This window comes from Polyergus mexicanus, unplaced genomic scaffold (genome assembly GCF_030449975.1).
Source record: "Polyergus mexicanus isolate NDT 795.1 unplaced genomic scaffold, iyPolMexi1.0 SCAF_1, whole genome shotgun sequence".
NCBI classification, from domain to species: Eukaryota; Metazoa; Arthropoda; class Insecta; order Hymenoptera; family Formicidae; genus Polyergus; species Polyergus mexicanus.
In genome coordinates this window covers 5,495,416-5,507,391 of record NW_027223321.1, presented here as the reverse complement: position 1 = coordinate 5,507,391, position 11,976 = coordinate 5,495,416, and the positions used below count along the sequence as shown (strand labels likewise).

Genomic DNA, 11,976 nt, shown 5'->3' with positions numbered 1-11,976 from the left:
TTGTTTCAGCAACACAGATATATACATATATATATATATATATATATATATATATATATATATATATATATTGATTGTATACCCTATGAATATCAGTTAAATTTAAGTGAATAGAGAGAGCTGTATGTATTGTATATATCTAGATACACCTGGTAACAGGCAACCATCGTTACATAAGCGTAATAACGTATAATACTCGCTGGGGGTAGAGAGATATGTGTGTGTTATTAGCTTCGCAAGCTATTAGTATTAAATCAATTTCTCTTCATTAATAAAATGGAACAATAAATAAATAACGCGCGTTACGTAAAAAAATTAATATTAATTATATATATATATATATTTTTTTTTTTAAATATTTTATTCGAAATTATTCAGGCGCTGCTCTCTCTTTCTTTCTCTTCTCTCTCTGCGTTATTAATATACTGACTTCCATTAGAAATTTCCAATTCAGTGATTCAGAGATCAAAAGGTATCAGTAATCGACAAGAGTAATTAGATACAGCGGGATGGACAAAACGAGGTATCGGTGTATTAGTAATGGTATTAGCACCTGGCATTATCGATCCGGCGATCCGTGCTCGCGTTATCCGCAATATTGTATGTATTGTATAAACAAGAGCTCCGCGTACCCTCCTCGCGATATCCCCGGGGACGACCCCGTAGATTTTCATGGAGCCATTTCTATGCAGATTACGCTATCGCCTTTCGCGAGACTGATACAATGGCGCCAAGATGCAACGTGGAAACCCGGGATACTTGGCTAAGTTTAATAAGATTAAGTTCAAGCGATACGAGTTGTGCGCGCCAAGTTGCAGCTTAACAATGTCGTAAGTAATGCATATTGATCGACACTTTAGGTAGGCTCGACGCTGCTCATCACTCGCCTATCGAAACTGCCCTAGTTCGCCAGTAAATACGAAATACGTCATGAAATATTCTTTAGCAGTATCTCTCTCTCCTCAATTTTATGTATTTATGAATTTTATGTTTTTATTATTGTGATAATTATATTATTCATGAAGACATTTCTTGGACGGATAAGATTATCGAGATTACAATCAAAATGACGTTTATCAAAGATTATATTATCTTGTAAAATATTAAACGGCGTTTATCGTCCAGTTGTTGCAGTTTTGTCAAATGATAAAAAAAATAATGTTAGGTATTACATATCAGGTGAATAATTTATACATTTTCAAGAATATTTCGTATTGACAAGTCAATTAATAATTAGAAGCAAATTATACATCTCTCTCTCTCTCTCTCTCTCTCTCTCTCTCTCTCTCTCTTTGTGAATTATTTACTAACTACTTGCGATTACTTGAAACACCGAAATACTTATAAATCATAATGTAATTAATGGCAAACTAAATGCTAGTCAAATGGTAATAAAAAAAATTTCTTATTAAAAATTCTACATTAAAATATTATATTAAAAATATTATATTAAAAAGACACTCAGTAATTCAGATGTAAATAATACATGTTTTATTTTTGGAACAAAATAATAATAAATGTTCGATAAAATAACAAAGAGAGAGATTAATAAAGCTGCAGATTCAAGTCATCAATCAATTTTTTTATGGGCGATACGAAATTTGGTCGCGGAATCTTTTCATTCCACTCGTCAATTTTTGCACCGAAAATCTTCATGGAACGATCCTCAATGTCTGACAATACGCGATGTCGGAATATTATTGTAACTGCTTTAGTCAGAACGTTTAAAATAGGATCCAAAAGATGACCCTCAAATTTGATATCGTATTTTCTGCGAAAAAAAAAGAAAAAAAGAAAGACGTTATTGAAAAAACTATGCATGGTAAGTTCGAAATTCGTGCTTATATAGATTATAATAATTTGCACTTAATCATAAATTATATATATATATAAATAAAAAAGTAAAATTAATTTGTGATTTACATTAAAATTTTAGATCAATATTTTATTATTGAACTCGACGAATAAAAATAAGATACTTCACTTACAAAGATATATGAACATCAATAATTAGATACGAAAATCAATAAGATGCAATCTGTAAGAGCTAATAAAATAAATCAATATGACAACAATTTTGACAGAGTGATCATTGTTTTTCGATCAACCGACGATTATCAGTCTATAATTTCACATATCGCATTGTGATTATTATCTGCCCTTTTGACCTGCGCACCTGCTCAATATTGTAGATATAATGTAGATATATCGCCGTTACGAAAACAACTCACTGTACGTTATCACCGTGCAATGTGATGTATGATATAGAAAATTGATAAATATTTCATCGCGCTCGATATTTACATGATGGTCTCAATTTTTCCGTTTCGACGTGTCGTTTTCCGTATATCTCTATGCTTGGAAGATATAGAGAGAATGTAAAAAGCAATATTTACCTGACTTCCGAGAACTTAATGGAATCGAGATGTATATAATAATTAGCCATATCGATCGTCAATTTAGTATTAACGTCCAAATTGTAGAAACGAGCGTATACGTCACCTTGCCTCTTATAAAAGAGGTATTTTAGATAATATTCGTAGCTACACTGAAAATTATATACAAATAAGAATCAAGATACTTTTTTCTCTTACAAATTGTTTACAATGTTTTAATATTGATTAGCGTTATTATATCTGTCTCATTTCCTTACATCTAAAACGTCAAATCCCAAACTCATTTCCAAGGTTAAACGTTTGTTCTTGTAAATTCCAATTATATGTTCGGTGCGTTTTAATGTCGATATGTTTTGTAGCCATCCTTTCTTGAGATCGATCTTTCCCTTGAACGATCCAGGCTAAAATATTATTTTAATATATATATATATTATTGATGTATGTCTTTCATATTTCGATTTATAAATATTTAATTTCTATCAAGATCAGAAAATATCATAATCGAGAGATAACAAGATTTATCATCAGTTGAATAGTTACTTACCAAATGTGGGAAAATACTTTCGGAAAAATCTGCTACTTCCGTAGGATCTAACCCATTTTTCAAAATAAACTCACGTATCGAGGGTAACAGAGCATCGATTTTATCATCAAGAATCACTTTTATTTCTTTATCATTTGCAAGAATGAGACTGTACAATATAGAAATATGCCCTTGTTGAACGTTTAATTCGTTTAATACGTTCAAAAAAATCGAATTAAAAGACATAGTTAACTAAGATGAGTTTATGATCACAATATGAAAATTTCAAAATTTGTTTTAAGAAATTTAAGAGGTACATTTATTGTATAATTATTGTATAATTAATTGCAAAAATTTGAAGGATGTTAAAAATATGGAAAAATTAATTCTCGTCCTTTATTAGACATGAATTTAAAATTTTAAAGATCTAATTAAATAGTAAACTAAAATCACGCAATCGCGATTTATTAGCATACAAACTCACGAGCTCTGCTCGGCTGTAAGCTTGCCGTGCACCAGCCCTATGATTGCGAGAAGAAAAGCCAATTGCATTTTACCGGCCATGATTATACTGACAATTCAACTACTGGACGACTTGACAAACTCCTCTATTTTTATTGTCAATCCCTGCCATCTGATTACGTCTTATCGATTTGATAATTTAATCGATTGACTTGAACCGGTAGCGATAGGAGATATATCTAATTAAATATTACGAGACCAAGAATTTTCGTAATCTATAAAATTATCAATTTGTTTACAATAAGTATTGCCATATAGATAGATATAGATTGGAAATAGATTCATAAGATGGTAGGAATAAATACATATTTTTATCGTATACATTTCGATGTCCGTTTCGTTATATAAACTCTGATTCAACAATTCAATGTTTAAAATCTGAGTCAACGTTTCGCGGGGGGGCTAATTTTATGATTTATCTCATTGAAGTATGTTTGAATTGCATTCGACGCTTCCTCTCGAACGGCGCTCGTAATCGTATCCTTAAAGAATGGAGCTACGATATTGACGATAACCGTGTTTATCCAATCCGTCGATCCGTTCTTATTTTCGACTGCTACTTTAATGCGACTGCAATAATAAAAGAGTAACTATATACATTTTAATTACGTGGATAATAACATATCATAAAAAAGATATATAATCTACACTCAATATTAATTTTACAATTAACGAAAATTACCCAGGAACTTGTAGGTCAAATTTGTTGAGGACCAAAGTGTAATTTGTTGTGTTGAATGTGATATTAATTACAGCGCGTACATTTTCCGTCACAGCTATAATGCGGCCCCTAACATTTCGAATGACCAGTTTTAAGATGTAATCATACGTTCCCTTGAATATAGAAAAAATTACTCGCGCGATAAAATATTATAATAACACGTAGTAACATTAGCGAATAAATACAAGACTTAGAAAAATATTAGGTGTACAACTTTGCTTCCGCCGTTTTTTTCCGAAATTCAAGGCTTTATTGTAAAAAAACTGGTTATACATTTATGATTCAAAGTATTGTCCACTCCCAATGATCGTGCCAATTCTTTTTGACTTTGACTCGAGTCTTCATTAAGTAATGCCTCCAATTCTGCATCTTCGAAAACCTTCTCTCTTCCACCGCTATGCCGCGCTTCGACGTGAAAATCACCGTTCTTGAAGCGTTGAAACCACTCACGACACGTTCTTTCACTAATAGCGGCTTCACCATAAGTATTTGAGAGCATTCGATGAGCCTCAGCCGCAGCTTTCTTCATATTGAAGCAGAAAATTAAAATCTCCCGCAAATGACGAGAATTTGGCTCGTAAACTGACATTTTCAATCGAGAATAAACTTTATGATGCGGACACAAATCGACTAATGTTTCTATGGGGTTATGTTGACAGATGCCCAAGTTTATTGCATGACGTCTATGATCTATTTATTTCGACCACTACTTACCGCTAAAGCCATCTATAGGAAAACGGCGGAAGCAAAGTTGTACATCTAATAGTTAGAAACTTGTCTTGCTTTTGAAGATCTAAAAGTCAAGAACAGAAAGATTGTTAGAACGATACCTTCAAAAGTTTGAATTCGAAGCCAATGTCCATCTTTAATAACTTGTCCGCGTACGTTAAAGTAGCATTATCGTGACGCTTGAAATTGGACAAACCCTTCAATGTTCCCGAATGCAAAACGAGATCTGCTTTGTATATCATCGGTTCGGAGAGGTTCGGATTTTCCTGGCGAAGGAATTAACCACGGCTTCAATATTTCTAACTTAATAAAATCGTGATTATTTGTTATCATGGGTAATCCAAAGACCAAGCACTTTTTATCGAAATCTAACGAAATAAAGCACGTGTAGTTGAGTAAGATATATTGTAGCGTTTGATTATTATCGATTGTATTATCTATGCGAATGTGAAACCGAAAAGAACGTATACACTTTATCGGCCGTGTTTTACAAATATAGCTTTCTTGAATCTTCGCGCAATGACACGATTTAAAATTTTCTCACGCACGCTTAAAATGAGGAATCAATCTAATTTTAAATATAACATTCTTGCACGAATATCCCACAAATATGATCACTCGATAATATAAATTGATTAATTAATTTATACTTCTAATATTTACATATACATAAATAACAACGCTTTGTAAACGTCAGAAGTCTTAATACAATTTTCAAGTTTAAGGTAGATAATTGGGATAAATGGTGGATAAATGGTTAGAGATAAATGGTTAGATTCGCGCCCGACACAATCCGGGAAGAGTTAAGCATCTCTGCGCTTGCCGAACAACATTGGCATTGAACTTGAGCTGGTGCTCGCGATCTACCGAGTGAAATCTCGGTTTCATTCTCGTCCAAGTTCGGAGCGTCAAAAATGAGATCAGCGAAAACGAGACGAGGGATGATCGCGGCGTTTGACCGTGGTACAACCTCGGCCCAATGTCAACGCTGGAAAGTGTCATACCGGGATTCACTCTCGCTCTCGTACAAGGCCAAACTCTTCGATTTCGCTTTCTATATTCCCGAGGTTAAACGTACGCGCGCTTTCGCATCGCGGCCCGTTCACCACGAATCCCAATTTTGACCCCGAAACCCAGCTTTCGCCCGATTTTCGAGCCGATTGTGAGAAAACGTGAGCACATTCGCCATAATAATTCTCTCACGTGACTGATTAGTTTCTCACTATCGTTTAACGGATTCGCACGCTCGCGATTCATTGAATTTTTATTCAGCAAAGAAGAATTTTTTATAACGTGTTACGTGTGATAAAGAGATACATTTGTCGTTTAATCAAACGGTTGGCGCAATCAATATTTAATTAAATTATTTTGTGATTTGATCAATAATTAAATTCACGATTTTATGATTTAATTATTCTTGATTTTTTTTTTTTTTTTTTTTTTTTTTTTTTTTTTTTTTTTTTTGAGAGTACTACGTACCATCCATAATTTTTGCTCAGTTTGTGGTAGTTTTAGCGGATCCAGGCCATATTTGCTGATAAATTGAGCAATAGAAGGATTGAAACGATCCACAAGCTTATTTAAATTAACATTTCGATTTTTTATCTCGATGATATCCCTATAATTATTAAAATTTTACGTCATACGATCTATACTTCGACTAGAATAATACCGAATTAAAGTTGAATTAAAACCTCACACAACAAAATAAAAAAATTGACAAACAAGTAAGTATAAACAATCAATGATCATTCTGACTGCATATATTTAGAAAGAATAAATTTTCAGATTTGAAGAAAACGTTTGGTTTTGGACATCTAATAGAAAAAAAATGCCAATAATAGCAACAATAATATGTAACGATTATATATAAAATGTTGTTGTGTGCTCACCAAGTTTCTAACTCGGCTGAAGTGCGAGCGATAACTATCAGGATAACGTAAATAAACTTCATGGCGATTGTGACAAGACTATATCAATTTCTTATGGGCACAGCGCTCTTATAAATTTCTCACATAAAGCCGATAGATTGCCAGATTACAAGCTCATTGTCAATTATTTATCTTAACATTCATCAATCAAAATAACACATTCTTTCAATCATATTTTTATCATGTAGATACACGCAATGACGAACGAAAAAGAAACAAAGAATATTATATTAAGACGCATAATGCGATAAAAATTAATTATATCAATACAAAGAGAGATATGTACGTATTTTCAATATATCATTTGAAATATAAAAAATACCAAAAAGAATAAGCATCTATTTTTATATCTTATTACTTTGTATAAAATATCTGAATAAAATTAAATAAAAATATATAAACGTAAATTGAAAAAAAATTTTAAACAAAAATATAACATCCATTCTACTTATTTATATAATAAAATTAACACATTTAGTATTAAATTTTAGTAAAAGAAGATTTTTTTATTATATCATGTCAAAGATTCGTACCGTTAGAATATTTAGAATTGTCTAATTATTCTCGCATTGATATATAAAAATATCATTTGTTCATTTATTTTCTCGTCATCTTTTTTTTTTTAACGAGATAAAGTCAATTTCTACATCCGAAAGATTCTCGATGTTCGTTATCGACGCAGAATCCACCTCGTTTTGTGGCGCTCTCTGTAATATTAATTGTTAATATAAAATTAAGGAGGCAAACACTGTATTATCTGTTTGCATTTACATTGTAAAATTTATAGGATGGTATCACATTTGGAATAACGATTATTTTATTTAAACGACACATCAGCATTTTTGCAAATATAGTTAACATTGCGATTCTGGTAATATTTAAAGAGATTTCAATGGAAGGAAACTTCACATTTCTATTTCAAAGGTTTCTAGTAAAAAGATAGATATTTTAATTGCGCAATTTTTAAAATTCCCAACTTGCGAGAAATAATCTAATCTTTATGATATTATTTAATATTGGATGATTGCATAAGTTCGTGCCCGATTTTCATAGATGGTATTAAGTTACTGCATGGCGGAGTTCTATTGTTTTCGTGTGGTAATTGTTGCTTACACCGAATAAATGACGTTGTCTTATGTCAATTTAGCGTCAGATATTGTTCAGATAAGTCCATTTGTGCATAAGAGAAATCATTAAAAATGGAGAACGAAAAGGTGCATTTGCGGCATGTAATGCTATATGAATTTCGAAAAGCCGTGAGTGTCGGGATTGCACAAAAAAATATTCAAAGCGTTTATTTGGACCGCGCTCCTGCTCTCCGAACAGTCAAAAAGTGGTTTGGCAGATTTCGAAATGGTGATTTCAACATGGAGGATCAACCCCGCTCTGGACGGCCTTCTGGCATTGATGATGACATTGTGCATACCTTAGTGGAAAGAAAGCCAAGGATTACAACTGAGGATATTGCTGAGAGGCTGAGCATCGATAATTCAACCGCTTTTCGTCATTTAAAAAAGCTTGGATACATTTGCAAGCTTGATACGTGGGTGCCGCATCTCCTGACTGAAAGGAATAAGCTGCAGGAAAACTGCAGGAGTCGCAATGGGAAATTCTGCAGCACCCGCCATATTCTCCAGATATTGCGCCTTCAGATTTTTATCTGTTCCGGTCTTTGCAGAATAGTTTAAATGGCAAGAATCTCAATTCCGAGGAAGCTGTCGAAAACCACCTTACAAACTTTTTTCAAGAAAAACCAAGTTCTTTCTTCAAAAATGGAATCGACAAGCTTATAGATCGTTGGAAAACCATTGTAGAAAAGAATGGAGACTATATAATTGATTAATAAAAGTGTTATCTCTAAAATATAATCTATTGAAGTTTATATTTAAATCGGGCACGAACTTATGCAATCATCCAATATATATTTTTATATCTTTTATCATTTTATTTTCTATATTATTGTAATCGAATATTGTCACTATAAAACTTCTATTGTTTCGAATCGCTTTTCGCATGTATCTCTGTAACAAAAACTTTGTATGTATACGCTTTACATTATTACTTAAAGCGAGCAAAGTGTAAAAATTCGTTTCCCCCCTTAATTATTTCTTTATTAGTATTGCGAATTAAAATGATAACTTCGCAATTATTATTTATGTCTGGCTGTGTTATTCAAAATCCGTTAACAACAATTTTTTATCACATTCCTGTCACGTTACTCTTATCGTCTTTTAGATTCCTGGGGCGCTGTGACGCATTGAAGAAGCAATCACGAGTGTAATAAAAACAATCTTGTTTGTCGGCCCTGACGGATTTGTCCTCGAGAAACTAGTTACGATGGACCAATCGCGGTTTGAGAAACAGTGGGTGTGTATTATGACGTCTCTTAACTACGTCGCTTTAATTAAGAAATCTGATGCGTAAGAACGTGCGCGAATTATGATCAGACGTCGGCGTAACTATAGATTATAGATAATACGCATAAGTAAAATATAAGGTAATTTTATTCTAATTTGTATCCTGTAATAGTACAGCGTAACACTTCTCGATTTGATTATGTCAGCGTCTCACGTTTTACTTTATAATTCCAATAACGGATAGCGGTTATTTATTTTATTTTATTTTATTTTTTTATTTTACGATGTAATCAATGCATAATAACTTAATCGTCGTTTTATTAATCCTTACGTCATATTTATTATACTGATAAAATTTCATTATCAATATCAAACACTGCGGCATGTACTTCACTTCTTAATTTCAAATATTAATGATAACCTCGCTTAAATTACTAGGTATTATTATATTAAAAATTACTTATAAATTATAATAGAAGCTCCAAAAGATGTGTCAGATCTCGTAAAAGCTCCTTCGGGCAAAAATATTGTACAAACAAAGAAAGAAAATTTTCCACGCGTTTGTCCCGATGACACGCTTCCCAGAAGACAGCTGTTCAAACAACACGCGAGAAAAAGAATTTGTTCGGGTAAATCAAGGTTTCATTATTACATGAATCGCGACGTGGAGAGGAAGAAGTGCACAGGAAGCTGAATGCTTTCTCCTTCTGCGGTTGAACGATCGCGGACGTTGAAGAGAAACCACGGGTCGGGCACGCTTTTGTTGCTCCATTTTCGCCTTTGGGATATTTCTTGCGGTCCATTCGCGGTCTCGCGTACAAAAGCCGCGAATGCATGCCGGCTAGTATCGCGATACGCTCTAGGTCGGTGACCTCACGAACGGCTCCCATGTGTGATGTAACAGAGACCATCTGCCGTCGAGGAAAAAGGATATCGCGAGGAAGCTTGATACCGCGCTACCGCCAACGCACTCTCGGAGGACGTATAAACGGACTTACAATCAGGGTGAAAGAGCTTGAAGCGGAAGATGAAAAAACGCGATAGACACATAAAAGATACCTTTGCGGAAACACGTGTTTGACGGAAAACTATACAATTTTAAATGAAGAGAAAGAATTGACATTTCGAAATAGGAATATCAAGAATGTGCACGGTAGTATCTCATACACACGTATACATGCAAATATATGATGGCGAAATGATAAAATATAATGAACATTGAAGAGAGAGTTTTATTTTTATCAGATCGAAATGACATCTTGATAATATTACTTTGACATTTAGCTATTGACGTTCAAATTAGATGTATCTCTTTATCAGTTGATACATCATATAATGTCAGGTCAGATTTTTAAATTAAGTTAGATGAGCTAATTAAAAAGAAATTCTATTTTAACACGCTACACAAATTGTGTGATATTAGTTCCAGCTATTGACAATTCTATTTCAAAATTTTATGAACTTAGAAATGTTAATATAAATTTTACGCAGCGAAGATAGGGAGAGGTCCTCAAGTATCATGTTTCTACGACTCGGTTCAAAAGTTATTAGACATAAACGAATGTATATATATATATATATATATATATATATATATATATATATATATACAAGGTGTCCTATTTTAAAAGATCCACTCAAATATCTCAGAAACACTGCGTTAAATCGAAAAATGTTTCAAACAAAAGTTGTGTGGCTTCAAGGGGGCTATAAGATGGTGACAATGATTTGACCTTGGAAAATTATTTGAAAGTCATGCGAAGGTCAACTTTAAAATCTTTAATAAAAACCCCCATTTTTTATTTAGTATTCTTGTAGCCGACATCGAGAACTTTCTAAAACACTATAATAAAGTATTTTTTCATTAAGTACTTTTTGAGTTATTCTATATTTTAATCTGACATATTTTGATATAAAAAATAAAATATTTCGTAAAATATTCAGTTTTCGATAATTTTACCGTAATACTTCTATGTACAGAATAATAAGACAAATTAATTAGTGCTAAAAAAAAAAACAAATAATTGTTTTAAAAAATACATTGTAAATAATTTTCTTAAAAACAATTTTTTTTTGTACTAATTGATTTGTCTCATTATTCTGTACATAGAAGTATTACGGTGAGATTATCGAAAACTGAATATTTTACGAAATATTTTATTTTTTTATATCAAAATATATCAGATTATATATAAAATATAAAATAACTCAAAAGGTACTTAATGAAAAAATACTTTATTACAGTGTTTTGGAAAGCTCTCGATGTCAGCTACAAGAATACTAAATAAAAAATGTGGGTTTCCATTTAAGATTTTAAAGTTGACCTTCACATGACCTTCGAATGATTTTCCAAGGTCAAATCATTGTCACCGTCTTATGGCCCCCTTGAAGCCACACAACTTTTGTTTGAAACATTTTTCGATTTAACGCAGTGTTTCTGAGATATTTGAGTGGGTCCTTTAAAATGGGACACCTTGTACATATATATATATATATAATAGTATTGTTTTTCTATTTTCTTCGCATTACGCAAGTTTTTATATTACGCAGTAGAGATTATGCGCCAAGCAACAAGCGGTCAACAATCCTCGCATATGTATATTATCGAGTGCTCGTGTTGTGACGACGAACACTATATATCTCGTGGATAACGCATGATCGCTTTGTTCTATTATACGATCTATATCGTGCGTCATGAACGAGTGTTGATAGAGACTATAATATTAACCTTTAACCCTCTTTATACCAACCCTTAGTCTCATACAAAAAGTCAACGTACTGTTTCGATTAATTATGA

General features: G+C 32.5%; 2 protein-coding genes across 2 annotated transcripts; both read right to left on the bottom strand.

Moving 5' to 3' along the window:
* Positions 1-1,528: 1,528 nt before the first annotated feature.
* Positions 1,529-3,483, bottom strand: LOC138933267 (uncharacterized). The gene is made up of 5 exons (XM_070295865.1): positions 3,404-3,483; positions 2,941-3,088; positions 2,654-2,797; positions 2,397-2,548; positions 1,529-1,771 (listed from the first exon to the last, which is right to left on the bottom strand). The coding sequence occupies exons 1-5, from the start codon at positions 3,481-3,483 to the stop codon at positions 1,546-1,548; spliced, it is 750 nt and encodes a 249-aa protein (XP_070151966.1). The 3' UTR covers positions 1,529-1,545.
* A 321-nt stretch (positions 3,484-3,804) lies between these two features.
* On the bottom strand, positions 3,805-6,941 carry LOC138933275 (uncharacterized). Its single transcript, XM_070295873.1, has 5 exons — positions 6,784-6,941; positions 6,371-6,509; positions 4,993-5,157; positions 4,124-4,275; positions 3,805-4,011 (listed from the first exon to the last, which is right to left on the bottom strand). The coding sequence occupies exons 1-5, from the start codon at positions 6,843-6,845 to the stop codon at positions 3,825-3,827; spliced, it is 705 nt and encodes a 234-aa protein (XP_070151974.1). The 5' UTR covers positions 6,846-6,941; the 3' UTR covers positions 3,805-3,824.
* Between the last annotated feature and the right edge of the window lie 5,035 nt (positions 6,942-11,976).

Coding starts and splice junctions, on each gene's coding strand:
- LOC138933267 (XM_070295865.1), bottom strand. CDS start 3,483: ATGGCCGGTAAAATGCAATTGGCTTTTCTTCTCGCAATCATAGGGCTG. Junction 3,089..3,403: donor CTTACAGCCGAGCAGAGCTC/GTGAGTTTGTAT, acceptor TATATTGTACAG/TCTCATTCTTGCAAATGATA. Junction 1,772..2,396: donor ATTAAGTTCTCGGAAGTCAG/GTAAATATTGCT, acceptor TTTTTTTCGCAG/AAAATACGATATCAAATTTG.
- LOC138933275 (XM_070295873.1), bottom strand. CDS start 6,845: ATGAAGTTTATTTACGTTATCCTGATAGTTATCGCTCGCACTTCAGCC. Junction 5,158..6,370: donor CTGAGCAAAAATTATGGATG/GTACGTAGTACT, acceptor TTCCTTCGCCAG/GAAAATCCGAACCTCTCCGA. Junction 4,276..4,992: donor TCGAATTCAAACTTTTGAAG/GTATCGTTCTAA, acceptor TCTATATTCAAG/GGAACGTATGATTACATCTT.